Below are 25784 nucleotides of genomic sequence, written 5' to 3' on the forward strand. Positions count from 1 at the left end.
ACAGCATGAAATTAAAAATACATTAATTGTAATTTTTGTATAAATCATCAGATCTATAAAGTTACATCTGATTAAGAAATTTAATATTAATTATTCGAGATGGATATCGACAAAAGGTAATTTAACCTATAACATATCTGTTTTCATTCATTATTTACAATATTTAATTCTTAATGGAAATTAACATAAAATATGTGAATGTTATAAATTATTAATAATTCTAGTTAGAAATGTCTTATATGCCATTTGATATTCTCATTACACGTGACAGTTAAATGTCAATATTAATGTATTTAAAATTCATTTAAATTTCATACATAGAAATACTTTAAAACCATTTTTTATATACTTTGAAAATATGTATTTATACTTTTGTATAATGTCAGGTGTGTAACAGTTTATTTTATTTTGACTTTTATCTGCATTTAAACAAACAAATACACACACATATACATAAAAAATACAAATTTATTAGTATTTTGTGAGCCAACTAAAAAGGGGATATTTTCATAATGACCTTTAGTGCACTGAATAATATGAACGAAGAAGAACTTGTGGAAATTAATTTTCCATCGCCAACCAGGAAAGGAAATATGACAGTTAACGAAGGAAGTACAATAGCTCCAGTGATCATAGAAGAATTAGATGAGAATGCTTTAGATAACATGAATGTTGATATCGCAGAATTTGTTGAAGCAAAAGCTTTAGAAATCAAAGATATACCAGAAAATGTTATAACAAACGTTTATTCTGAACAATCTAATTGTACTATGGATGTTACTTTGGAAGCAGAAAATCAGGATATATTATTGACTCCGGAAGAAGAAGATCAGTTAACAAAACAATTTCTAAATGGGGAGTTAACATTCTCTGAGTATTCTTCACGGATGGATCAAGATATAGATTTGGAAACTGCAGAGACTGATTCTTCTAGGTAGTAGCCTGTTCTGAACACTTGTACCCTTATAAAACAATTATTAAATAAGCTATCTTATTTGTAGAAATGATTTTGAAAATGAGGAAGCAGAAGCAAATAAAGCAACTCATTCTAAGATGTCAAAATCTTCGAGTGGAGGATATGCACGTTATAAACGAAAAAAGAGAACCCTTCCCCTTGCTCTGCAAGGTCTTATGGGTGAAGCAAATTTAAGATTTGCCAGAGGTGATACAGAACTAGCTGCTCAGATATGTATGGAAATAATTAGGCAGGTGTATACATTAAAATAACAACAAACACACACGTATATATATGTACATATAAATCATCCATTTTTTCTATAGACAAGTACCAAGTGCTCCAGAACCTTTTCATACATTGGCAATGATATACGAAACAGATCAACCAGAGAAATCGTTACAATTTGCTCTGATAGCAGCACATCTCAGCCCAAAGGATGCTGATCAGTGGGTGAGATTGGCAAATATGTCATTGGAAGGTGGAAATATAAAACAAGCCATAACATGTTACAACAAAGCAATTCAGGCAAATCCAAAAGATGTAAGTCTGTATGAAACCAGAGCAGAATTACTAGATCAGAATGGAGATAAAAGAGCATATTTAAAAGGCTTTTTAAAATTAGTTCATCAGCTGGAATCGGATGATGGTGAACATATAATTAAGTATGCTAAAATGTTAGCTAAACGATATATGGAAGAGAACAATAATGAACAAGCATTAGAAGCAATGGAGAATATTTTTACAAAATGTCCTAGTTTTATTACTTTAGAAGAAGTTAATATTATGACTGAAATATTAATATCTTTAAAAAAGTTTAAAAGATGTTTAGACATTTTAACTACATACACTGAACTTTGGGTGAAATATAAAACTGATAATGATAAGCAAAATCTTGATGCGATAGCGAAAAAGTTTGCAAATGAAAAAAAAGAAGAATCGGAAAACTGCGATATGCGTGAAATAGAATCTTGTGGAATTCCAGACGATGTTGTTGTTGACTTGAAGGCAAAGTTTCTCATTACTCTCATTGAATTAAATCAAATGAGATTTATCGAAAATCTTTTGCCGAAGTTTTATTTACACGAAAATCCAGAAATTTCTGGGGATCTGTTTTTGGACTTAGCAGAAGCATTAATGGGGAAAAAGGAATTTAAACGTGCCTTGATGTTATTAGATCCTTTAGTTAATAGTGATAATTATAGTTTGGCCGCTGTATGGTTACGACACGCAGAATGTTGGGTTGGTTGTAAAGACTTAGACAAAGCAATAAAATCTTATGAAATTGTTGCAAAACTATCACCTCAACATTTGGGTGCAAGAACAGCACTAGCTAAGTTATATCAATTGAAGGGTCAATATAACAAGGCTATAGAAATTCTTCATCAGGATCCAGAGTCAGATACTTTAGATCCACAAGTTATCTACCAAAGAACATTACTTCTTTTTAAAGTGAAACGGTACAATGAATATTTTCAATCTGGTATGTTACTATTCTCTAGACATTGTGCACACATAAGAAGCAAAGTTGAATTGAATGCATTAACAAGAGCGTATGTAGTACGACAACGTTTGGAATCATTAAAACTTTATCGACTGTCCTGCGGAGAAAAACTTGAAGAAGAAAATGCACCGTCGTTTCTGAATAATACGGAATTGAGCGAGAAGAAAGAATTTCTGTTACTTCTACAAATGTGTAGATTAGCTTGCACGTTAAAAAAGTATGGTTTGCTGCAAAGGATTTGTTTCAGTGCTTTAACATCAAAAAGATTTGAGAAACGGAACTCTCATATCATGTTTTTGTGTTTACTTTCCTGTATTTACAATAACGATTCGTATCACGGATATAATATTGTACGGCAATTAATACGCGTCTGTCAGAAACCAAACTCTTGGAATTTATTGAACATTATTGTACAAAGAGCAGAAGATTCTAGGCATAATAGATTTATAATGCGTCTTCTTGGAAGAGAAGATGTGTTTTCTTATTTAAATATCATGCACGTAAACAACTGTCTTATTTCGGGAACATATAAGTACGCTCTTAACGACTACATTTCACTTTTCAAAGTGGTACCCAGCGCTTTATTAGCGCTACTTATTAGTGTTACTTTAATGCAAATGGCATGCCAGAAACTCTCTGTTAAAAAAAATCAACTTATAATTCAAGGTAACTGCAATTCATAATTTGGAGTTTTTACTAAGCAGAAAATTTCGTTTATTCAATATGTTTTTACTTTATTCAATATGTATTTTGTTTTAGCTATTGCCTTTTTGAAGAAATATTCTCAACTACGTGGGGAAGACGGCGAACAAGAAGCGTATTACAATATGGGTCGAGCATTCCATCAAATCGGTTTATTACCAGCAGCTGTACATTTTTATAAATTAGTACTGGAAAAAGATCCTGGAGATTTAATTAGAAAGAATTCATATCTTTTAGATTTGAAGAAGGAAGCTGCCTTTAATTTGCATCTTATTTATTTACAGTCTGAAAATTATTTATTAGCAAGAATGTATCTCGAAAACTATATTACAATTTAATTTAAGTGCGCTAATTTATAGTATAATTTAAGTTTGATATATTTATGTGTACAGAAACAGTATGAAAATTGTATATATAACATGAAATATAATGTTTTATTAAAATTTAGGTGTTATTCTATAAATATTATCTATTTCACCTTAAATCTAATACCAATTTTATTTTTCAAATAATTAATGATTAATTATCCTTATTCTTTAGACAGAGAGACCAAATAAGTGGGACATTGGGTTCCGAAATTAAGTTTAAGGAATTCTGTAACGAATTAGAGAAAATCTCAAAGGCGCCTGGTGCTAGAAAAGCTGATATTTTAGACACGTTTTTCCAACGATGTCGCAGCAAAATGAAACCGGTATGACCAAATATGGTATTACTAATTTGTTAATAAAGTTTATTGATGGTCATAATCATTAAATCATAATTCTTCAATGAATTTCTATTGTTAGGATGTTTCACTTTTTCCTATATTAAGACTGCTTTTGCCGCAACTTGAACGTGAACGCGGAGCTCACAATTTAAAGCAGAAATCACTTGCTGATCTTTATATCAGTATATTTTGTTTGGGAAAAAACAGTAAAATTGCAAATGAACTTACACAATACAAGTAATGTTAACAATGAATATCTATACATTTTTAATATTAACTATTATGTTGTTATTATAAATGTTCAAAAGAAAAATGATTGTTTCAGGGTTCCATCTACAAAAAAATACGCAGGATGTGATTTTGCTGCAAAAGCTGCATCTATTTTACAAGACCGTTTACCACGCGAAAGTTCTGATTATACAATAGAGAAAATTAATCTCTTTCTTGATGATATATCATCAAAAAGTAAACAAGAGAAAGAAGAAACATTTAAGATTTTAATGGGAAAAATAAACGTACTGGAATTCAAATGGATAACACGAATTATTTTGAAAGATTTAAAGCTTGGCATTGAAAAGAAGAAAATATTAAAAAGTTTATCTTGTTCCAAATACATTATTTGAAGATTTAAAAAAATACGTAAGAATAGTAATAACTTCACGATAATATGTTCCTTTAGGCTTTCATCCAGAAGCAAACTCATTGTACGAGGTGTCATCGAACTTGCGCGATATTTGTGATACATTACGCGATCCTCAGTCAAAATACCATCGCGATATTTCAATTTTTTCACATTTTAAACCTATGTTACTGGAAAGATGTCAGATAGAGGACGTAGAGAAACTGTTTGGCAATGGAGAACAGTATTTTGTACAATGCAAATACGATGGTGAACGATCTCAGATGCATATGAAAGATGGAAAATATAAATATTTTACAAGACAAGGATTCGATATTACAAACAAACCTGGTTATGGAGAAACTAGTTCTTCAGGTGTCTATACACGTTGTACACATAATTATAGTATATTATAAATTAGCATACTTTTTATGTTTCAAAAATTTTGTATTTCAGGTTTTATGAGCAGTGTATTTGCTCGATTATTAAAACCACAAGTTAAATCTCTAATATTAGATGGTGAATTAATGGGTTGGCATAAAGAGGAAAAGGTGTTAGGCTCAAAAGGAATGAATTATGATGTTAAAAACTTGTCTGAAAATAGCTGTCATCAAATATGTTTTGTTGCATTTGATATTATCATGTATAATGATGATTTACTTAGCGATAAACCTTACGAGAGAAGACTAGAAATTTTAAAAGATGCATTTGAGGAAGAAGAGGGCTGTCTTTTATTATGTAAATCTACTAAAATTTCTAAAAGGTAATTCATTTTTATCAGTAGTTTTAATTATTTTATATAAAAAAAGATGATTTTTATTTGAAGAGAAGAATTATGTAAGATGTTTAATGAAAGCATAAAGAATGAAGAAGAGGGAATTGTTGTAAAAAAATGTGATAGTAAATACAGACTAAATGTACGGAATGGTACTGGATGCTACAAAATAAAAGCTGAGGTAATATTCTGTAAAATACTCGTTTGGAACGTTCATTTTTCCATTTTTCAAATAACAATTTTTTTAGTATTCCAAGGGATTGGTGCAAGATGTAGATTTAATTATTCTTGGGGGTTATTACGGCGATGGAAAATTTATGGGTATGATAAACAGTTTCTTAATGGGAGTAGCTTGTCCAGCAAATGTTCTTGGTGAAAATCCCACAAAATTTTTATCTGTAGTATCAGTTAGCAATGGTCTTGGTGTGAATAAACTAAAAGAACTTTGTAAAATGTTTGAGGGCAAGTGGCAGAGAGAATGTCCTATAAATGTAATACCTCCTAAGGTCAGTAAACATAAAATAAATAAATAAATAAATACATGTATATATCGATGGTTTTAATTAAATTTTAATGCACTAGCTCGAACGTCCAAATTTATGGATCCGTCCCGAGAATTCTATTATTTTAACTATATTGGCAACAGAAATGATACAAAGTAAGGATTATCCAACCGGATATAGTTTGCGATTTCCTAGAGTTGTACATATTAGAACTGATAAACCATGGTATGGTGTTTGTACAACTACTGATTTGTTATCATTAGTTAAGGTATAAGGTTTATTAAGATTTAACATATATTGTACTGTAAAATACATGTGTTTTGTTATTATTCAGAATACAAGACCAATTCAAAAGTTGACAAAACGCGAAGTAAATTATGAAGATATAGAAGAAACACCTAAAGCTAAGACACGTAAGATAATAAAACGATCTTCAATGTTATCCGAGGAAAAGCCAATAAAATCTAATATTTACGACAATCCACCGGTTTGTATTACACGACTTTTTGATGATAAAGAAATTTGTGTGATAAGTGGCGATAACGAGTGGCCTAAAGAACAGATTGAAGAGGTTCTTATGCAACATAGGGCAAAAGTTGTACAAAACCCTTCAGAGAAAACTTATTGTATTATTATTAATGATCCTAAGAAGGTAAATGTACTGTATAATTATCATGTATTCTGTTTTTCGGTATAATCTAATAATGATACAATATACTTGTAAAATTCTTTAGATGAAAGAAAGCCACTATATACAAACTAAAAAGTATGATGTAGTATCAGTCGATTGGTTCAAACGCGTGACCAAAGAAGACAATTGGTCAGCATTACAAGATTTTTTACCATGGGAGTTAATATGCTGTCGCGAGTCTACTAAATGTCGACTAGCGCGATACTTCGACGATTATTATGATCATTACACTGTAGATACTAACGAAGAAAAATTGTTATGTTCGTTCAAAAGAATCGAAGAAATGGTATCACAACGAGTTATTTAATTTACTATGACAATAAATTTTCATAAAGAATAATGAAAATAAAATTCTTTTAGGCAAAGGATGTTGAACTTGGCTATGTAGAAATGAAACAAATAGATCAAGAACTATTCGAGAATGGAATATCACCGTATTCCATATTCCGAGATATCGTGGGATATTTCAGAGATCAATCAGATTTATCGAAGTTTGAATTTCGTTTCATGGCTGGAACCATTCAAGAAACTATTGACGATTCCGTGACGCACGTTTTTATCAATAAAAGTTCTGTTGATGCAGAACTTAAAAATATTATTGATAATAAATCATCATTAACAATCATTAAAAGCGAATGGATTCAAGAATGCTTTAAACAGAATGCAATCATCCCTTATTCGAATTACTTGATTCAATAAAATAATACAGTCTATGCGTATATATCACAAATGATTTACATTTTGTGTTTATATAAAGTGCTTTATTTGAAAATAAGTTAATAAATTATATTTTGTAATCCTAATAGTGATATTTTTCATCAGGATCAAAGAGACAAATAAGAGTGTAAACATAATTTTGGAATCGCGTCAATAACAAAGACAACTTGGTGTATAAGTGTTACGCGTATATTTGTAACATGAACACCGAAAATATTTAGATTCATTTTGGCTCATATTTTCGTTAAGTGCTAAAGAAACTGGGTACTAGGTGGAGTGACAGTTGGACAGTTCGCTCATTTAACATCCCGTTTCGAAATATTTCTTCTCGGTTGAAGTCGGCACCCTTGCTGTTCTCGTTTTATTTCATCGGAATGCGTGCAAAATACGAGGCGAAAGGGACGCAGCTGCGACGTTTCCTTTACAAAGCCTGCCATTCAGAGAGATTCTCGAGTAGATTAAGATGAGTGAACTTTGGGAAAAAGATTTTACAACTCTACATGGACATCAACACTGTCAACTAAAATCTGTTCTTTAAATCTTTCCTTCCTTCTTAAATTATCAATTGAAATGCGAACACAATCGTTTTTCTGTAATTTTTCTTAATAGTAGTAATAACTTTCTTGCTAATTTGTAAGAACAATTTACTTCGAAAATGCAAAACCAACGACATACGACGTCAGAACTAAGCAAACTTTACTTATCTTTTATACGAATATGAAAAACTATACATTACAATATATGTTAAAAAGATACATTTTTATCAAATAAAAAATAAAAAAAATATATATATTATATGTATGGATAATAACAAATACGTTCATTAAAAAGCCTACTTTCTGCGTATGATAAAGAATCATCTTATTCGTTCCATCATCAACGAAATCGTAGTTGAGATTTTTGGCAAAGATGTATATCGTAACGTCACGTGATGTATGTATGGTGTTAACCATTGCGGATATCTCGTTAGCGTAAAGAAAGGTTTCGTCTACCAGGTCAGAACATAATGTATGAATATGACTGATGTTCGTGTCCGTAGAAGATCTACTTATAGACTCTTCACCTACGGACACGACGCATATTAATCGAGTTTCAGATTTTCTAAGCGTCCCAACGGGACGTGTCACTCCTTTGCACCACGTCCAATTTATTCACGGAGTTTCAGTGCTAACTTGGTACCTGTCAATTACGTGTACTCGTTACTGTTGTTGCTTGCGTTTCATCGTAGCACGATAAATTTACGATTTAACTGCGTTCACGGTTGAATTCCGTGTTTATCGATGGTTTTGTTAAAAGAATCATTTAGGCCGCAAATGCTACTTTACAATTGTTACTATACCGTGCCTGTGTTGATTATTACTTTGAGTAGATCTTGTAGCATGTAACGTGGTGTGTGTTTTATTCATGCACGTTTATGATTAAAACATACTTCTTGTATGAACATACATCGACTCTTTTCTTTTTTCATTCTCTACTTGATCAGTCGTTTTTCTTTTTTGTTACTCGCTAGTACGCGTTCCTAATATTCCATCTAACGTGACGTTCATCCATGTATGTAATTTTCTTCTTCTTTTGTTCATAAAGTCTCGGTTTTTTCCACAATTTTCGACTTCTTAACTCGCTATCCGTTTCTTCTAAATCGTAAACGTCTCTTAACGTTTCCATTGATGATAATGAGCATGAACACGAAGTCGACGGAAGATACAGGCTCCTTTCTTTCCAGTCCTCTGGGTATGTTCTCCTCCATCTTAGAAATTTCATGTACGAAGAGGAAGAAATGGGTTCTCGCCAATAAGCGGAGTTTTGCGATGAAGTTATCCAGGAATGACATCGTTTGGGCGGCGATAAACTCGATGACGAAGAAAATAAGGAAGTAGGTTCTATTATTGTATCATTTTTACTGTATTTATATCCACTACTTGTAGGTATCGTGTAACGCGATGATTTATAGGATGGGCACCGACAGGTGACTGAATTGTTGGGAAGTAATTTCTCAACAGTGCCAGTTGAAGTTATCGACGAGCTGTGCGGCGAATTCGTAGAATTTCTTGACCTACTCAACTTCCTATTTTTAAAGATGACCAGAGTTGGTTTTTCTTTGCACTGCAGCGACTGTAATTTCCCCTTTGCCGAATGTGTTTCACGAGAAGACATTTTGGAATGGATTATTGAATTTGGTTTTTCCCTGGATTTTAAGCAACACGTACATGGATAATTACTTCTTTGTGAGTGTACATTCGTTGACCATGCTTTGTATCGCGACTGAGATGGGGAATAGGAGTGTGCCTGCGGTAAAAATTGTTTCCTGTTGCTGCTCCACTGCGAATCTTTATAACTATCTACTCTGAAAAGATAAAATTCATTTTACAGAAGCGGAAATAAATATGTATCACATGTTAGAAAATTGAAAAATGAAGACTAACTTTGCGTTGCAATAACAATTGCGACAAAGAAATTTTTGCAACTTTCCTAGGTTCACTTCTTTTTTGTACGAAGTAACAGGAACAGTACTATTCTGTTGCACACCTGAGGTGATTTTAATGTTATAAGATGGAACTTTTCCTTGTAATTTTGAAGCTGATTGACGATTATTTACAGAATGTTTCAGATGACATTTCTGTTTCTGCATCAAGGAGAATGTTCGTATGTCATCTGAATAGTCAGTTACTATTTTGTTAAGCTCATTTAGCTTTTGTTGGGAGTTCATTCTTTCTGTACTTTGCAACCGAGACTTAGGGGTAAAATTTAATTCAATAGTTTTATCAATTTCCAGATAATTTTTCGACAGCTTTTTCTTAACAGCGGAACCACGTTCTTTTCGTAATTCGTTATATAAAATTGAATCCATACCGTTGTTTGCAATACTCATTTCACCGAAACTTGTATCACTTCGTGAACGTTTCTTATCGGAAGTTTTCTTTAATGAACTCTGTGCATCACTTTTATTAATGTCCCATAAGTTAAGTTGCTTCTTTATAGTATTAGAAGTGTCTTCATTAATACATTTTGGAGAAAGTTTAGTATCGTCGTTATAAATATCTTTTGAAATATTCGATTTTCTAATCTCATCTGATATCCCGTTTTCTTTATCTTTTGCTACGTGTCGAGGAGAAAATTGAAAAATATTACAATCGTTACGAGGTTTATTGGCCCAAGTGCATAAAGTTTCCATAGCTAATGTTTTCTGTGAATCCTCTTCATTTGTGCATAGTTTCGAAGAAATCAATTTCTCTATGCTTTTGTCACTTTCTTTCGAAATATCTTCTTCTTCATCTCCATCTTTAACATCACGATTGCGTTCGTTTACAATTTTTTCTCTACATTGATGTATCACTTTTATAGTGTCCCCCTCCGTGTCTGTACATTTTTCATCTAATTTTTCATCGTTAATGCCATTTGTATTATTCACCGATTTATCGCATACTTTCCAATAATCGGAAATTGCGTCTTGAGAGATATGTAGGTGAACACAAGGCTGCCTGTTCCTTCGTCTTCTCATTAACTTGTGAGCGCATACGAGTCCATTGCAATGGCGGAAAAGACATTGTTTACCCTGCCGTTTTCTTTGTCCGCGCGTGGTCCATTCTGCAAGCTAATTTGATCGTATAAAAGATAATCGTTAATATGACTATAGTGTTTGTAATTTAACGCTCTATTGCTGTAGTATTGCAATAAAACGTCCACGATATTGCCGCGATACATTGCTGCAAGATCTTTTGTTTACTTTGGTTTTCCCACTCTGCAAGGTCGCATAACACGTACAATTTACCGACGATACATCTACAATCAAAGCAACCACGAGATCACTGAACTGTTTTATCGTGAAAATCATTCATTTTGCTAAAACTTACAACGATTTTCTGGGGCAAGTCGAAATTACCATTTTTAGAGAGATCTTTTTTTAACGCAGGTACAGTCCCCGGTATCATCGTTGGATTGTTCTCCAGGAACCATTCTCGAATCATCGTACAAACTAGAAGTCGCAGATTATTTCTCATAATTATATGCAAAAACTTGAAAACAAATGCATAATTAAATATAACACATTCTTACAGTTCCAGACGTTTTTTACACCCACAAGCATAGACTTTTTCCCGAGCTCTGTGCACGAATTGACATTACAATTAACGTTTATTATCTCTCTTTAGAGAATATTAATAACGGTTCCATGCTTACCCGTAGTAGCATTCGCATCTTCCTGGCCGTCTGATAGACAGAAATTAGTACTAAGTATTAGAACTTATGATTATGCCGCACGAATGATATTGCTGGTCATACGATGCGTGATACCCTTTGGGATTCCCTGATTAATGTTTCAACATTTGTAACATGTAGAATAAGGAAGGGAAATGTACTTTTAAAGAATAAAAGGATAAATGAGAAATAAACTATGGGAGAAATCTCGCACGTATGACCAACGTGACTCACTTCTCCCCTTTACGTCGTAGGAACTCCCTCATTCTTGCTCTACATAGGCAACTGTATTCTCTGCAAATCACATATTTTAATCGATCACTATTTGCTTCGTTCGGTTATCCTTTTTGTAACTGAAGCTCACCTTTCTTTCAAGAAAAATAGGTAGAAGAAAAACATTCCCGTGAAACCCGCGATAAATTTGCCTAAGTACCAACCGAAATTGGTGGTACAATGGGGCATCGCAGTTGAGTATGTCCACTAGTCCTTTAATCGTTACAGCTAGAACACAAAGGTAAGAACGTAAGAAAAAGATTTCTTTTATATCTTATTGTAATAAAAAGAATCATTCGAACGATACCTATGATGGAGAAGTATTCCTTGCGTATTTCTCCCGTGAGCGGGCGCATTACAAACTTCACTATCTCGTCGCAACGTAAATCCGAACATGTATTTCCAGTTTATTGAAAACAGCTAGTTGTTGGTTGATGTTACGATGTTGTTGGCACTTGATTTATCGTTTGAATTTTTAATTATATAACATCTTTGCAACTTTGAGGCCAGCGCTCTTTATTCTTCTTCTCGTGTGCGTGCATTTGAGAGGCATGCCGCGAAACCATGGGACTATCAAACGTGATGGACTTTCGTAATTGTCAGATTGACGGATTTATTAATTTTCGGATATCAGAACACGGGATAACAGCACTCGGACAGCGAACAAATGCAAAGTGCCTCGATTTGCATATGTCAAAATTGTTAGTACAGCGAGAACATTGCCTACTTCTGATACTCGATTTTATTGTCTCGCGTATGAATAGTATCATACGTTTTCATTTTTTTTTAACTTTTATATCATTTCATGATACCGTACGCGTATATATGTATATATTTACTGTTCTAGGAAAATTTTAGAATTATGTCAGATTGTGAATTAACATAGCAGAAAAAGCGTTTAGATTGTTTCGTCTTTTTCCACTCCATTATTCTATACTGTTTTTAATCATTTTCTTGTTAAAATTCCTGACCCAGAACAGAGGGTTCCCGCAGAAGAGAGTCCGGACAGGGGCCAATCTTAGCTATGGATATTCTGAGGTGCAACATCGCTTTAGTCACGCAACTTCCATCGAGGATCCTCTGTGGTCTAACGGCGGGAAGATGTTGAATGACCTGTCAACATATTTGCCGTACTGACAACACCCTCGAGCAAAGCTGTCCATACCGATGGGAAAAAAGGAAGTCCGTCCAAAGTGACACCCCTTCGTTCCACGCTCATTAGGGTAAATTCCTCGTTGCGTTTCACGCATGCTTACTGGTGGGATGTAAATTTAAACTTGTCCGATCATTCGTTCCTTTCATCGTCTACAAGAAAAACTCCTGTACTAGACGTTCTGTATAATTGTTTTATAAACAGAAACTTTATCCGCCTTTTTCCGTTAAAATTTCGCTATATTTTACTCAACATTAATAGTTAAATAGTAATATAAATTTTAATATTTACGGGATACTGACCATCTTAATATAACATGGAATTCTTACAATATGCTTTCGATTAAATGCATAATATATATTAATATATTTTAATGTGTTAATGTATGTATGTAATATATTATGATTACTGGATAACATGATCAACTTTTAATAAATACATTTTTAATAGTTTTAAGAGCAAAACATAGCGTAATTTTCTATAATTTGTATAGCTTAAAACTCCATATCAGTTTTCAATTTTAAGTATACAACAAATTTTAAGCACTTAACCAGTGTGATAAATGTTTGTAAATTTTGAATGCAGAGTACTTAAAGTTTTGAATTAATATGTTTGTCTTATGGTTATGAAAACAAAGTGATGTTCATAGTTATGTATAGCTGAGACTTAGTTCCATTTTTTGTACTAATTCCTAGCTTCATATGACATGATAGATTTTTGGGATCTAAGTACGTTCTTATGCAGGAACATATTGTGAGTTTCAAGATTGGCGATACCACGAGTGATATGTGGTAAATATATGTAGCTACCAAAGTTTGTTCTAGCACACATCATTGACTATCCAAGAAGATGAGAACTCACTTCGGTTACAACTAAAAATATATGATATCGTTCAAGTATCGGAAAGCGGACAGTGCAATCTTCCTGCCCTCTTTCGTTCTATTGCGCACTGCAAAAATAGAAGAGATAGAATCACGTTCGACTAACAACGGTACACACCGCCAGCTGCGGCCACATGGCATTCTTTCTGTGATCTTGCTCTAAGAGCTCGTTAATACGATCCTCTCGGATGTTGCCAACGCACAGTTAATATTAGTTTCGAGTATGTTTTCTTAACGTATGAGTGTTCTTTCGACTTGGACTGCGCTTAAGTGCCAGAGAACCCTGAATGTTATGTTCTTCCCTTGTTTTGGATAAAAATCTATACACTCTGTCGGGCGAAAAGGAAGCGTTAAGTTTACATTTTAAAGGAAGAAGACAAAGAGATCGGAGCCACTAAAGGCAACTTTATACACCGTCCTTTTTTGTATAAATTAATAAATTGCAAAATAACAATTTTAGTACTCGTTAATCATAGTATGCTGATAGTAAAATTAAAAAATAATTTATCTTAAACATAAAAAGGAGCAATGATCATTAATTTGCTCTGGACGATGACAAATTGATGCATCTTATTCAGGTTTCTTTTTACTGGTTCAAGTAAGCAAGCGTATATTTTTGTTGCTCGCGAAGAGTCATGCTCCATAAACTTCGGCTGTTTCGCGTGAAACCGCTCCCTCAGCTTATTTGCTTGAGGAAGATCGATATGATTCCGTCATGGTAGTCGTAATCAAAGAAGTTGTTCGCATTTAACGAAGATCTCTGTCTTTTTCCCGAGATGATACAACATTGACGGTAATAAGAAGAATGAGATACAAGCTGCCCTCGATTGGCTCCTGGTCAGCGAAGGTGGCGGAGTTTCTTCGCGTTTTGAACCAATCCCAACATGTTCCTTCTCTAAAAATACATTTTGAATCAGTAGGAGGAGATGTAGAGACACCTCCTTCGGCGAGGGAAAAAGATTTCCTCTATGTATATAACTCATTCAGCAGTGCAGACTGACTGTTTCGACGGGTAGAGTCTAACAGGAAGCTGAAAACGAGGAAACAATTTGAGTGGTGTTTCACATAATCATCGAGTGTTTATCGAATTACAACTCACTTTCTTTCACATAGTACATTGAACCTCTAGTCATCAATTCCATTAATCTTCGACACATCAATCGTTTCACCTTGTTAAAATATTGACAATTCATCAATACCAGCGACGCAGTGATATTTAAACGTCTAAAAATCATACATCGATATGAAGTACCATATTAACATGTTTTATAAAGTGTACACTCTCGTGATAATTTCCATACCGTTCCGGAAATAACGTTTTTATGAAAGAGAAAAGCAAGGACAGTAATTTTTTTTCTTAAAACTGGAAATTTTTAAACAAAAGCGACGATTGTATAGAGTACGAAAATTGTACGAGATGAAGACTGAAAGCGGTAATTCGAGTCAAGTGAATCCTGGGATCGAGCAACGTTTGAGAAGTCCAAAGTGTGCTAGATGTAGGAACCACGGTGTGATTTCCGGTCTGAAGGGTCACAAAAGGTCTTGTGCATGGAAGGATTGCCGGTGCCCCTGTTGTTTGCTGGTAGTCGAGAGGCAACGGGTGATGGCTGCCCAAGTCGCGCTCAGAAGACAGCAACAAGCGCAAGGAAATTTTTTTGGTGACAATGTTTCAACAGTCTGTCACACGCCCATTGATACGATTAGTCCACCATACTTATTGAAAAGTGATCAAGCTCCTGTCTGTCGAAGGGGAAAGAACTTTCAGCGTCACCAGTTGCACTTCACGCAGACCAGCATCAGCGTGACACAAGGATTCTACGGATTAAAGGCAATACATGGTTTACCTGGAGCATGTTAGTATTTATGTCGTTAATTAATAGGAAAAAAATAAATTTTCAATTAGAATTACTACAATGAAAGTTAATCAATTATTACTATGTGTAAAATACATTCTGCTGTTAAATTCGAGAAATGAACAGAAAGTAGAGTTCATTTGACTTCATTTGGCTTCTATATGACTCATATAAAACTTTCTCTTTTAATAGATTACTGACCAAAAGTTTGTATATATATATACTATGTATAAAGTATTCTTTAGTTTGTATCATTAATGAAATGTGAATATTTTATTTTTCTATATTTATATACACAGGTACGAAAATTATCAAAATAACGTATAACAATTGAAATACTTTTTCCTTTGAATAATTTTTACATATTGCCTAAAGGACCCCTTCATCAAAGCAATTCATATGATTACTTTAAATAGTTTTGATAGTCTTAATACTAACTCTTATTAATAAAATATTATAAACTAACAAATATGCAAAAATTAAATATAGTAAAATATTAGATATTGCATTTGTGTTAAGTGTACAATGCAAATTCGCTATTTTTTAAATGAATGGTTCTCTTCTTTGTCTTTTCGCGTATTCTTCAATATTATTTAAAATGGGCACCGATGTAAACGTAGATTTATAGGAAACCGTAAAAAGCAACGAACGTATGGCAGCAGCTGTTTTTAATGTACACAAGTCTCTGCAAGATTGTACTTCATATTTTGTTATTTGCCACTGTATGTACATTTTGATACTTAATATTTTCGTATATTGATGGCTGTTTTTATTACAGTTACCACAGACGCTCCTTTGTTGAATGGTTCATCACAGAATCAGGAATACAAACAAGAATCCGAAAGTTCGAAAAAAATACAGCCTTTTCCAACTATGTACTCCACCATTCCGTGGTTCGAACAGGTCACGGAACCTCGTAAACCAAAAAAAAGCTTCAATAACTTTACTTCCGTTATAAACGATCGCAATGATGTTTCCGCAAGTAAGAATGGGTCTTGCTTGGAGAAGAAGTCGACGATCTCTTTTAGCGTAGAATCTATCATTGGAACAAAATGATACGGAATAGTTATTATATATCGAGATTGCATTTCATTATTGTAAATAAGATTTATTTTTGAGGCTTGTTAAACACCTTATTAACTTATAGGCAATAAATATAAAATGTGTGAGAATAGATTTTTGAAAAATTTTAATTATTTCCTTATGTGAAATGCAAGCCATGTATTATGTACTTCTAGATCTTTATATTTGAATATATATTAACATTACAATAAAAAAAAGCTTACATAGTGAAAATTAATTAGATAAAAATTAAATATATATTGTTATTTTCAAATCTTTGTTATAAATATTTTTAAACGTGTATTAGGAAAATTTAAATGACAAATGAGGTACTTGTATGTCCTATGATTTGTGTATCCAATTAATAAAATTTATGCGAACAAATTATGTGATTTTCTAAACTGATTTAATGTATGTTTCAATCAACACTATTACCATTCTTTTCATAAAATAAACTACACATACAATGAAATATCGTATGTCTCTACCTGTTATTTATCATTTTCAATTGTTTTGCTACAATGTTTCATATACACATCCATTTCAGAAAAATCAGATAAGGTAGTATGAATTATTTCATATAAAATACTTGGCCATTTACTTTCAAGCAATTGTAACTTTTGTATTGCATCTACAGTAAGATTTACCAAATTTAGTAAGTGTATTTTCCCTCTGTGTCTCCAAATAAGATCTTCCTATAATTAAAAGAAAAATCAATTAAAAAATTCAAAAACCTTAAATTTAGTACAAATTGGAATATTTGTATTGCTGTTCATGAATCATTTGTAGAACAATTTTATTTCACGACCTGTGTTACACTTCCTTTCCTCCATTGCAATGCTTCCTTAGCAACAACACTTCTAAGAGCTGGATCACTGTTAAGTAAAAATTGTTTGGCAGTAATTTCTTCTCCAGCTTGTCTTTGTATTTTTTCCAAATTAAGTCTTTGCAACAATGGTTGTAACAAAGATTCTGGCAGTGAATACATCACAATATCAACGAGACCAGCATACTCATTGTTTGCTAAATCAATTTCTTCATTTGTAATCTGTCAATAAAAAATTATTAACTCTTATAAAAAGTTTCCTATATTATATTTTTCATAAATTACAAAATATTTACTTCCTTTCCATTGATAAATTTTAAACCCCAGTGAGCTAAACGAAATATGGCATAAACTTTCCAATCTTTCGATATGATCGGATTTCCTGCTTCTATATGAATACTTGTCAATCCTTGTATTTCAGCTAAAGCATTGAGCTGCCCTAAGTAGCTAATGTTAGTTTCTTTGAACGTAAAATGTTCTACGTTTGGAAACCTACTTTTTATTTTACATAAAACTTTGGCCACGTCATTGAACTGTACATAATTAAATTTAACTACATTAACGTCCTGAGTTTTCAAAGTGTCCCATTGCCGGTCAATAAAACGTAACGCACCTTGACCATAAACATTCAAACAACGACCGACTATTTCTATTAAATAATCTCCTCCTATAAAAAGTTTTACACTTATGTAAGTAGTGTAACACACAGATAATACATAATACAGATATTTATTCATTTGAGGGAAATTTAAATGAGCAAAAATATATAGAGCATATTTATATGATATATTGTAATATGGAGAATTTAAAATATCCAAAGTAATCTACATGTTATGATATTTAAAGAATGAAACAAATCTCTACTTAGATTTTATTTTTTAAAATATTTTTAGAAAAATATGATTTTTCATAAAAATATATAGTTTATTTATCATTACTTCATACCTTGTTCCCTTTCTTTCGGTAAATTTTGTAATGGAACTGAACTTGGTGGTGAGGTAGCCCTGTATTTGGCTCTAGCAGTTGCTGCTCTATTACTTTTATAGCATACAATTTTTTTCACCTGTGCACTCTTTATTCTAATTTTATCTTTTTCTAAATTTTTACACTTTTCCAACAAATTTTTATTAGAAAATGATATACTAGAATCGCTCATCACTGTTTTACAGCTGTCAATGCTATTAGTTTTAGAACTTGAGGAAGAATATTCAGAAGAACCAATGCCTGATTTCAATTGATAATCATTTAAGTCTTGATTCTGAAACTTCATACTTTGAGACATTTTTGTTGAATCGTGTCTATCATTTGATGATATGTTAAGAGATTTGATTATCTCATGATGTTTATTCTCTTCGTTTACAATTTCTGATGGTAAAAAAACATTGGTAGAATTAAATTGCTTATTTGCGACAATCTGATTAAGATTATGTGTAGAAATATAATTGTTGGAGTTTAGTAAATGAGAGTCTAAACAATTTGTTAAATCTTCATGTCTTTCTAAAGTTTCTGAATCACTACTAGATGTGCTACCCATGTTGATTTTTGTCTTTAGTTTAGTTTTCTTTAATTTCTCATCAAATTTGTTGTTTATTAAACTATCTACTATAGAATCCAAAATTGGTGGAAGTTTAAATTCTAATGGATACACCTTAGTTGTAGATTTTAAGCGAAATAAATTATCACTAGAATTACTCCTTCTTTTTATATTAATCTTTGTTGCTTCTATGTTTTCATTTATGGATGATAAACTACCAAACTCTTTTGATTTCACTTTTTCTAAACTCTTAGATTTCAGCATATTGAAATTATTTGACTTTTGAATGTGCACTGCATTAATGTTACCATTACGAATATTGCTCCTATTATTACTGTCATCTGTACATGGTTTAGAACGGCAACTGAGAAGTTCCCAATTTATTTTTGCATTTGATATAATTTCTTCTCGTCGAGCGTTCATACAAACTTGTGCACTAAGATTTAATAGTGTAGAATTGTTTTGTTCTTTTGTCGTTCTCCAGGCTATAGCAGTTCTACGAATTTGATCAGTAATCTGCATTGTTGATAAAAATTGTAAATTTGGTAAATATGATACAAGGAAAGAAATGTAGTCTCCATTCAATGTTATAGGATTTCCATCAATTGTTATTTCCCTAAGCTGCAATGCTTTAACAAGACTTCCTATATCTTCAATTCTGAAATGTAAAATGTTTCATTTAATAACACTAGGTTCACTCAACTATTTTCCATACTATAAATCTACAGATAAAAATAGTATCAAGTAAGAGATAAAGTAATTTTGAGAATTTGAAATGGAAATATTCTTGGAACAAAAATATTTCTTAGAATTTATTCACTTTTTCATAGTATTTAAATGATATACGAAATGAGGTTCTTAAAATACTTACTTATGAATATCATTATTACTTAAGTATAACTTTTGCAGTTGTGACGTTTCATCAAAACTTAACAATTTCTTAATTTTATTACGCTTGAGGTTTAATTCTTTTAATGAAGTTAAACCTTGGAAATCATTGTATCCTATGATTTTAATATTATTTCCAGCTAAATTTAGAACTTTTAGGGATACAAGATTGTTTAAATCAGTAATCTGTACAATTTGATTGCCATGAAGATCTAAAACTTCCAATTTAGAAAGTTGCTTTAATCCTTCGATTCTTTTTATTCTATTCTTCCCAATCAATAGTACTCTCAAATTTTCCAATATATCAAAGTCACATATTTTTTCAATCTGATTATCATACAGATCGAGAAAGACTAATTTTGTTAACTGAGAAAAATTACAATTCTCAATCTTTGTGAGAAGATTATGTTGGAGAGATAATAAACGTAGCCTTGGCTCTCCAATTATATTTGGAAATGTAGTAAGTCCTCGTCTATCAAGACATATTCTATCAGGACTTCTTTCTTTTTCCAAGGATGTCCTTGTTGCCACAACAGTCTTTCCTTCGCTTGTCCATTGTAAAGTAACTGAGGCACAACCATCAGTTTTATCATGTTCTATGTTAAATGGGTAATCTGTTGGGCTATACATAAAATTCACATTAAAATTAACAAAATTTCAATGTCTTATATTCTTATAAATAAAATGCAAATCCAGAATCGATGTCTTAATTGAAAAGTATTAATATATTATGAAGTAGTTGTTTTTAATACCTAATGGAATTATAGCATCGTTTGGATAACTTTGGTGGCACAAGAACTCCAGGTAAAATGGGTAAAGCAGGAGCAATTGTCAAGAAATTATCTTGTTGATTTTTGATATGATTTTCTATTGTTTTCCCTTTTAATCCTTTTATACCAAAGTTTATTGTTTTTGTCTAAAATAGTAGGTAACAATATTCGAGATGTATATATACTATTCTTTAATACTTTACAATAAAATTAAACCTACCCGCGTTTCTCGATCACTGCTTACTGGCATTACATAACCAAAATATACAAGAATTATCAGTATATCATTCTACAGCTTTCTAAACTTAATTTTAATCATTTAAATAACACTGATGCAGCCGTCATTTATAGTAAACTACTAAAAGTTCTCTTTACTGTTAAATCGTAACGAAAGTATGCCTAACATAAATGTAATATTTATTGTTTGTCATTGCGCACTGTGATTTTGCTACCATTATCTACATTCGAAAGATCCGCGAGGTGATCTGGAAAATTATTCTACCCTAGAATTTGTTATTTCCATTTGTATAACGCTATGTCTCTTTTAACAATTTTACGATTGTCTCGAATCGGGGAAAATATTATTATTCCATCACAGTATACATTATCAGCGAAAAATTATGCAGGTACAGATATATTTTACTCAAACTATTATGTAAACTTGAGTACTGATTATTTCTATATTCCTACCGAAGTAGAGGTTATGTTGTACATTGTATATTTTACTTAGTAAATTTATTTACAAATTGAAATCAACGTCATATTGGATGTTATTTGTTGTTTCAATTATTTGCCATCGAAAATAAACCTTGAGATGACAAAAACTTATCCTTTGGTAATGTTTCTACACATATTATTTTACAGTTGACAAAAAGAAGCCATTAAAATCAGCTCCAACGAAAGTAGATTTACCAGTTGAAAATGACGTTAATAAGTTGCTGACTTATGTATGCGGATCGAACATTTACAAGGAAGGAGAAGATGTCAAGTTAAAACCAGATTCAGAGTATCCTGAATGGTTGTGGAGCATTAGAACTGAACCACCAAAATTGGCAGACTTAGATCCGAATACAAAACAATATTGGAGATTCATTCGTAAAAGAGGAATGGTACGAAAGAATCTCATGCTAAAATACATTAGACCTTAATTCCGATGTGATTTCTTGAAATATGTTTATTATGAGTGTACCCCTTTTTTCTAAAAGTTTACTTAATTTTAAGAAATATTAACTTTCTGTAGCAACTTCTGTATGCTTACCTTTAAATCTTATCGTCTTTAGAAAAATTAGGTATACATCTGTACCAATTATAATCTGAATGTCATAGCAGAGTTACAGATTCTAGTATTTGCAAAATTTGGATAACTTGCTATGTTATTCCTTTCTTTATAATAGTGTAGAACTTAGTAGCAGGCAATAAATTTTATTTAAATATTTGTACATTTATGAAAAATATCTCTAAATAAAGTGATATTTATAAATATTGGAATATTTATTATCACTGCTATAGTTCTAAAGTCTGTATCATTTATGTAGTCACTCCGTGTAAGATCTTCTAAATGTTTATGTACATATATATTCAAAAAATTTGTCCTGGCTACGATTCTGCTTCTCTTTTCCACTTTCTGCTGCTCCCTCTCATCTTAATTACAGAATTTTAGAGAATGAAAGGAGTAAGATGAATTATATCTCCCTCTTTAGAGGTAAGAGAGAGGAAGATATATATGAAAGCTATAGGAAAGAGTGAGACAGATAAAGTGGACGTTACTTGGGAACCCCTGGCACCATCTCTGTGAAAAGTGCTCAAACTGGTCGCACATAGTTATCGTCAGCGAAGTGAACTACTCAGGAACTACTATTGCCACCTATTGGAGAACATATACAACAGAGAGATGGAAGGAGATGCGGAAACGAATAAAGAAGTATTTGTAAAATTTGTTACCCTCTACGTTTAAAAATAATTAAATAGTTAAATGTGAAATCAAAGTTTTCGTATATTTATAAGTGTTACCTCCTGAGATAACTTTTATTACTCCAGCTGTTTTCGAGTTTCAAGGTAAAATAGGGATTATTATAATAGCAAATTCATTGCTCTTGTCAATATTGTTTGTCATTTGTACATACAAATCACAAATCAACACATACAATCAATAATATGAGTGAAACTGCTGTTTCTCTGAAAAGAACAAAAATCCCAATTTTCTCTGCCATTTTTGCAAATCGGATCTATAGGTTTATATGAACTTTTTTATTGCTTTTGAGGTGTAATATCAGCTGTAAAAATTTGTACGAGTAGTGATTCATCCTGTATATATAGATAAATATGTATATAGAATTTCCTCAATACGCATTATCGCTCGGAATTGCCGAGAAAAGTAGCAAACCACGTTAAAAATATGTATTAAATATTTTTGCATGTGCGATAGTCAATATCTCTTGTGATGATATAAAAGAATCATTTTTAATTGAATAAAAGCCAACATCTAGTGATAAGTTTTACAGGTTGATAAGCAACTTTTAAGAAGGAGGATAACGATAACGATACGTGCAGTGAAACGCAATGATAATCGCATTAGTCTACGTGACATTATTGATGTTGCTACCCTGCAGACGAAGAAGTTGACAAAAATCGGAACCTCCTATCGATATCCGATACATAATAAATAAGTAGTTGATAAAACTGATAAACAGTTGTAGTCTAATTTCAGACATATATAGTATTCAATTGTTAAAAGTCAAATTTGTAATATGTTATAAAAAGGTAACTTTTTAAAATTTTTGTTTGATTTATATTTTATGTGTTTGTGAATGTGTGTCATCACATTACTAAGTAATATGCCACATAATACTACATGTCTTAACATGTGTATAAAAGGCAAGCTCTGTTGCTCCAAAATGCTGACTTTTTAAGACAAATGTCTTCATGTAGTCGACTGAAAATATCGCAGTAAATATTTGCAGTTATGCCTGATTAAGGAGAACAACTTTATTCTATACGAATAAATCTTTTGATATTTTCGTGAAACTTTTCACTCGTGCATTCTTCGATCTTGATAAATGTAATCGTTATTTACGTTATGATCATTTACAATTGACTGTTAAAACCATTTTTGCATCACAACTGTATGAACACCCTAATCATATACGAATTCTACTTAATCATTTTATCTTTACCTTAATAATAGCGAAAATAAGTTGATCTCATTGATTAAAAATTTGGTGTCAGATTAAAAATCAATATAGATAGTATAGAGTAATTAGTTTAATTTAAGTAATGCAAAAAACGTTGAAATTGTGTAGTTTTAACAAGAATTTATTATCATCTTCAGTTTTCGAAAGTAACATGACCAGACTTGCTAATGTGCCACGTGCCCCTAATAGCAATACAGCTAACAGTAAGTACTAGATAATTGCTATTTAAGGTAATGATTAAAATATCTCATAATATCTCCTTATTGTTTAGAAAAAGTAGTTTGTTACTATGGTAGCTGGGCTGCTTATCGTAATAATCATGGGAAATTTGAAGTATCCTACATAAATCCTGCTCTGTGCACTCATATAATCTACGCTTTCATTGGCATTAAAACGACTGGTGAAGTTCAAATACTAGACAGCTGGTTGAACCTTCCGGATGGCAAGGACGGTTATGGACAATTCACCAGGCTTCGCCAACAGAGTCCAAATACCAAATTCATGATAGCGATGGGTGGCTGGAATGAGCGATCAATCAAATTTTCTACGGTCGCCGCAAACCCTGAAATCCGTGCACGATTTGTTCAAAATGTCGTTAACTTCTTAAAGGAGTATGATTTCGACGGTCTCGACCTTCAGTGGTTCTATCCGAACCAACGGGGTGGTAAATTAGCCGACAAGGAGAATTTCGTTGCCATGCTGAAAGAACTTAGAGAGGAGTTTGATAAGCACGGTTACATTCTGAGTGTGATGGTCAGTGCTGTTAAATGCGTAGCTTCCTTGTCTTACATTATCTCGCAAATGTCGCAATACGTACACTTCATCAACCTAATAACCTACGACTTTAACGGATGCTGGAGGAATACAACAGGAATTAGCGCACCATTGTTATCCTCCTTGAACGAATCCGGGGTGCAAGCTGAACTCAATGTGGTGCGTCCGTATCATCGAAAATATGAGACCATCTCGATCTGTAATTGCACAGTGATTGCTACTGAAACGTTTAAATACAAGAGTTGTGTTCATTTGGAAGAAAAAAATTTGGAAGGGAATTATCCCAACGTTTTGCAAGCATTAAATATTGATTATTAACGTATCATTCGATCGGTAATGTGGCCACTGATTATGTAATTAGCAACTCATACTTTCAGCTACAATATTTGTAAAAAATGTAATATTTCTGAATGAATACGGTTTACGCTAGAAAACCTCAACAGTGATCATTGTGATCCAATTGTTGGCTATCTTAAAACATCCTAACATCCATTTCAACATACGTATTCGTATTTCAGGACTCGGCTATTCGTTACTGGCTATCACAAGGCGCACCAGCTGATAAGCTAATTGTTGGTATTCCCGCGTACGGTAGGTCGTTTACTTTGGCGGATGCAGCTAACAATACGGTAGGTGCATCAACCATCGGTGCTGGAAATGCTGGACCTTACACGCAAGAAGAAGGTTTCCTTGGTTACAACGAAATCTGCGAGTATCTTGCTCAGGGATGGACCGTGGTGCGTGAGAATGAACAATTCGTGCCTTACGCTTTCAACGGCAACCAATGGGTTGGATATGACGATGCCATGTAAGCAACTGTCTGCTTTGTAACGGTAAATTAATGACAGTTAATAATTGAAAAAGGGGCTGCATAATATGTCTTCATTCCCAGATCTATTAAAGAAAAAGCTAATTATGTGAAGTCTATGGATCTTGGCGGCATGATGTTATGGAGTATCGACACTGATGACTTCCGTGGTATTGGTGGTGAAAAATATCCGCTTTTATGTGCAATTAACAAAGAATTAAGAGAAGAAGATGAAAACAGAAGCTCAATTGATTCTATGCCGGGTACATCTGGCAATTCACGGAATGCGGATACTGATGCGCACAGAACATTTACCGAAAAGTTAAGAGAATTCGACCAGTAATATAATAAATCAATTTTTCACAGGTGTCAGTTTTATATTTAGAAGAATGAACGACACTTAGA

At 32.5% G+C, this 25784-nt stretch overlaps 7 protein-coding genes across 8 annotated transcripts; 5 read left to right on the forward strand and 2 right to left on the reverse strand.

Annotated features, from left to right (window-relative positions):
* Positions 1-5: 5 nt before the first annotated feature.
* On the forward strand, positions 6-3590 carry LOC143426353 (general transcription factor 3C polypeptide 3). 2 transcript variants are annotated; one of them, XM_076899777.1, is made up of 5 exons: positions 6-126; positions 543-934; positions 1002-1205; positions 1282-3125; positions 3219-3590. In XM_076899777.1, exons 2-5 carry the CDS (start codon positions 594-596, stop codon positions 3497-3499), a joined length of 2670 nt encoding a protein of 889 aa, XP_076755892.1. In that variant the 5' UTR covers positions 6-126; positions 543-593; the 3' UTR covers positions 3500-3590. The 2 variants fall into 2 exon arrangements, with proteins under 2 accessions (XP_076755892.1, XP_076755883.1); XM_076899768.1 differs by having other exon boundaries at positions 27-116; positions 524-934.
* Positions 3591-3736: 146 nt separating this feature from the next.
* Positions 3737-7873, forward strand: Dnalig4 (DNA ligase 4). Its single transcript, XM_076899792.1, has 11 exons — positions 3737-3867; positions 3947-4104; positions 4193-4461; positions 4547-4861; positions 4943-5249; positions 5313-5442; positions 5510-5767; positions 5844-6032; positions 6099-6416; positions 6499-6741; positions 6816-7873. The coding sequence occupies exons 1-11, from the start codon at positions 3865-3867 to the stop codon at positions 7152-7154; spliced, it is 2529 nt and encodes an 842-aa protein (XP_076755907.1). The 5' UTR covers positions 3737-3864; the 3' UTR covers positions 7155-7873.
* Positions 7874-8647: 774 nt separating this feature from the next.
* LOC143422272 (uncharacterized) lies at positions 8648-11448 on the reverse strand. The gene is made up of 7 exons (XM_076892839.1): positions 11430-11448; positions 11349-11378; positions 11226-11273; positions 11053-11145; positions 10897-10952; positions 9596-10764; positions 8648-9516 (listed from the first exon to the last, which is right to left on the reverse strand). The coding sequence occupies exons 1-7, from the start codon at positions 11446-11448 to the stop codon at positions 8679-8681; spliced, it is 2253 nt and encodes a 750-aa protein (XP_076748954.1). The 3' UTR covers positions 8648-8678.
* Positions 11449-14550: 3102 nt separating this feature from the next.
* Positions 14551-16790, forward strand: LOC143428539 (uncharacterized). Its single transcript, XM_076903488.1, has 2 exons — positions 14551-15526; positions 16305-16790. The coding sequence occupies exons 1-2, from the start codon at positions 15091-15093 to the stop codon at positions 16580-16582; spliced, it is 714 nt and encodes a 237-aa protein (XP_076759603.1). The 5' UTR covers positions 14551-15090; the 3' UTR covers positions 16583-16790.
* LOC143428495 (uncharacterized) lies at positions 16418-20934 on the reverse strand. The gene is made up of 8 exons (XM_076903426.1): positions 20827-20934; positions 20589-20752; positions 19820-20458; positions 18360-19606; positions 17711-18081; positions 17397-17636; positions 17236-17283; positions 16418-16562 (listed from the first exon to the last, which is right to left on the reverse strand). Exons 1-8 carry the CDS (start codon positions 20854-20856, stop codon positions 16551-16553), a joined length of 2751 nt encoding a protein of 916 aa, XP_076759541.1. The 5' UTR covers positions 20857-20934; the 3' UTR covers positions 16418-16550.
* Positions 20935-21115: 181 nt separating this feature from the next.
* Mrpl54 (mitochondrial ribosomal protein L54) lies at positions 21116-21793 on the forward strand. The gene is made up of 2 exons (XM_076903515.1): positions 21116-21232; positions 21471-21793. The coding sequence occupies exons 1-2, from the start codon at positions 21142-21144 to the stop codon at positions 21752-21754; spliced, it is 375 nt and encodes a 124-aa protein (XP_076759630.1). The 5' UTR covers positions 21116-21141; the 3' UTR covers positions 21755-21793.
* A 2155-nt stretch (positions 21794-23948) lies between these two features.
* Positions 23949-25722, forward strand: LOC143422340 (chitinase-3-like protein 1). The gene is made up of 4 exons (XM_076892948.1): positions 23949-24000; positions 24069-24730; positions 25090-25379; positions 25464-25722. Exons 1-4 carry the CDS (start codon positions 23949-23951, stop codon positions 25720-25722), a joined length of 1263 nt encoding a protein of 420 aa, XP_076749063.1.
* Positions 25723-25784: the final 62 nt, after the last annotated feature.

This window comes from Xylocopa sonorina, chromosome 1 (assembly GCF_050948175.1).
Source record: "Xylocopa sonorina isolate GNS202 chromosome 1, iyXylSono1_principal, whole genome shotgun sequence".
NCBI classification, from domain to species: Eukaryota; Metazoa; Arthropoda; class Insecta; order Hymenoptera; family Apidae; genus Xylocopa; species Xylocopa sonorina.

What these genes read in the sequence shown, in the direction of transcription:
- LOC143426353 (XM_076899768.1), top strand. An exon ending in GCAGAGACTGATTCTTCTAG is followed by an intron (nt 935 to 1,001) that starts GTAGTAGCCTGT and finishes TCTTATTTGTAG; the next exon opens with AAATGATTTTGAAAATGAGG. An exon ending in AAATCAACTTATAATTCAAG is followed by an intron (nt 3,126 to 3,218) that starts GTAACTGCAATT and finishes ATTTTGTTTTAG; the next exon opens with CTATTGCCTTTTTGAAGAAA.
- Dnalig4 (XM_076899792.1), top strand. An exon ending in AAAGAAGAAAATATTAAAAA is followed by an intron (nt 4,462 to 4,546) that starts GTTTATCTTGTT and finishes ATGTTCCTTTAG; the next exon opens with GCTTTCATCCAGAAGCAAAC. An exon ending in TCTACTAAAATTTCTAAAAG is followed by an intron (nt 5,250 to 5,312) that starts GTAATTCATTTT and finishes TTTTATTTGAAG; the next exon opens with AGAAGAATTATGTAAGATGT.
- LOC143422272 (XM_076892839.1), bottom strand. An exon ending in AGATGCGAATGCTACTACGG is followed by an intron (nt 11,274 to 11,348) that starts GTAAGCATGGAA and finishes ATTCGTGCACAG; the next exon opens with AGCTCGGGAAAAAGTCTATG. An exon ending in TGTAAAAAACGTCTGGAACT is followed by an intron (nt 11,146 to 11,225) that starts GTAAGAATGTGT and finishes TGCGACTTCTAG; the next exon opens with TTTGTACGATGATTCGAGAA.
- LOC143428539 (XM_076903488.1), top strand. Translation starts at nt 15,091, where the DNA reads ATGAAGACTGAAAGCGGTAATTCGAGTCAAGTGAATCCTGGGATCGAG. An exon ending in ACATGGTTTACCTGGAGCAT is followed by an intron (nt 15,527 to 16,304) that starts GTTAGTATTTAT and finishes TTTTTATTACAG; the next exon opens with TTACCACAGACGCTCCTTTG.
- LOC143428495 (XM_076903426.1), bottom strand. Translation starts at nt 20,856, where the DNA reads ATGCCAGTAAGCAGTGATCGAGAAACGCGG. An exon ending in GCAGTGATCGAGAAACGCGG is followed by an intron (nt 20,753 to 20,826) that starts GTAGGTTTAATT and finishes CTACTATTTTAG; the next exon opens with ACAAAAACAATAAACTTTGG. An exon ending in AATTTATCAATGGAAAGGAA is followed by an intron (nt 17,637 to 17,710) that starts GTAAATATTTTG and finishes TTTTATTGACAG; the next exon opens with ATTACAAATGAAGAAATTGA.
- Mrpl54 (XM_076903515.1), top strand. Translation starts at nt 21,142, where the DNA reads ATGTCTCTTTTAACAATTTTACGATTGTCTCGAATCGGGGAAAATATT. An exon ending in ATCAGCGAAAAATTATGCAG is followed by an intron (nt 21,233 to 21,470) that starts GTACAGATATAT and finishes ATTATTTTACAG; the next exon opens with TTGACAAAAAGAAGCCATTA.
- LOC143422340 (XM_076892948.1), top strand. Translation starts at nt 23,949, where the DNA reads ATGACCAGACTTGCTAATGTGCCACGTGCCCCTAATAGCAATACAGCT. An exon ending in TGCAAGCTGAACTCAATGTG is followed by an intron (nt 24,731 to 25,089) that starts GTGCGTCCGTAT and finishes TTCGTATTTCAG; the next exon opens with GACTCGGCTATTCGTTACTG. An exon ending in GTTGGATATGACGATGCCAT is followed by an intron (nt 25,380 to 25,463) that starts GTAAGCAACTGT and finishes CTTCATTCCCAG; the next exon opens with ATCTATTAAAGAAAAAGCTA.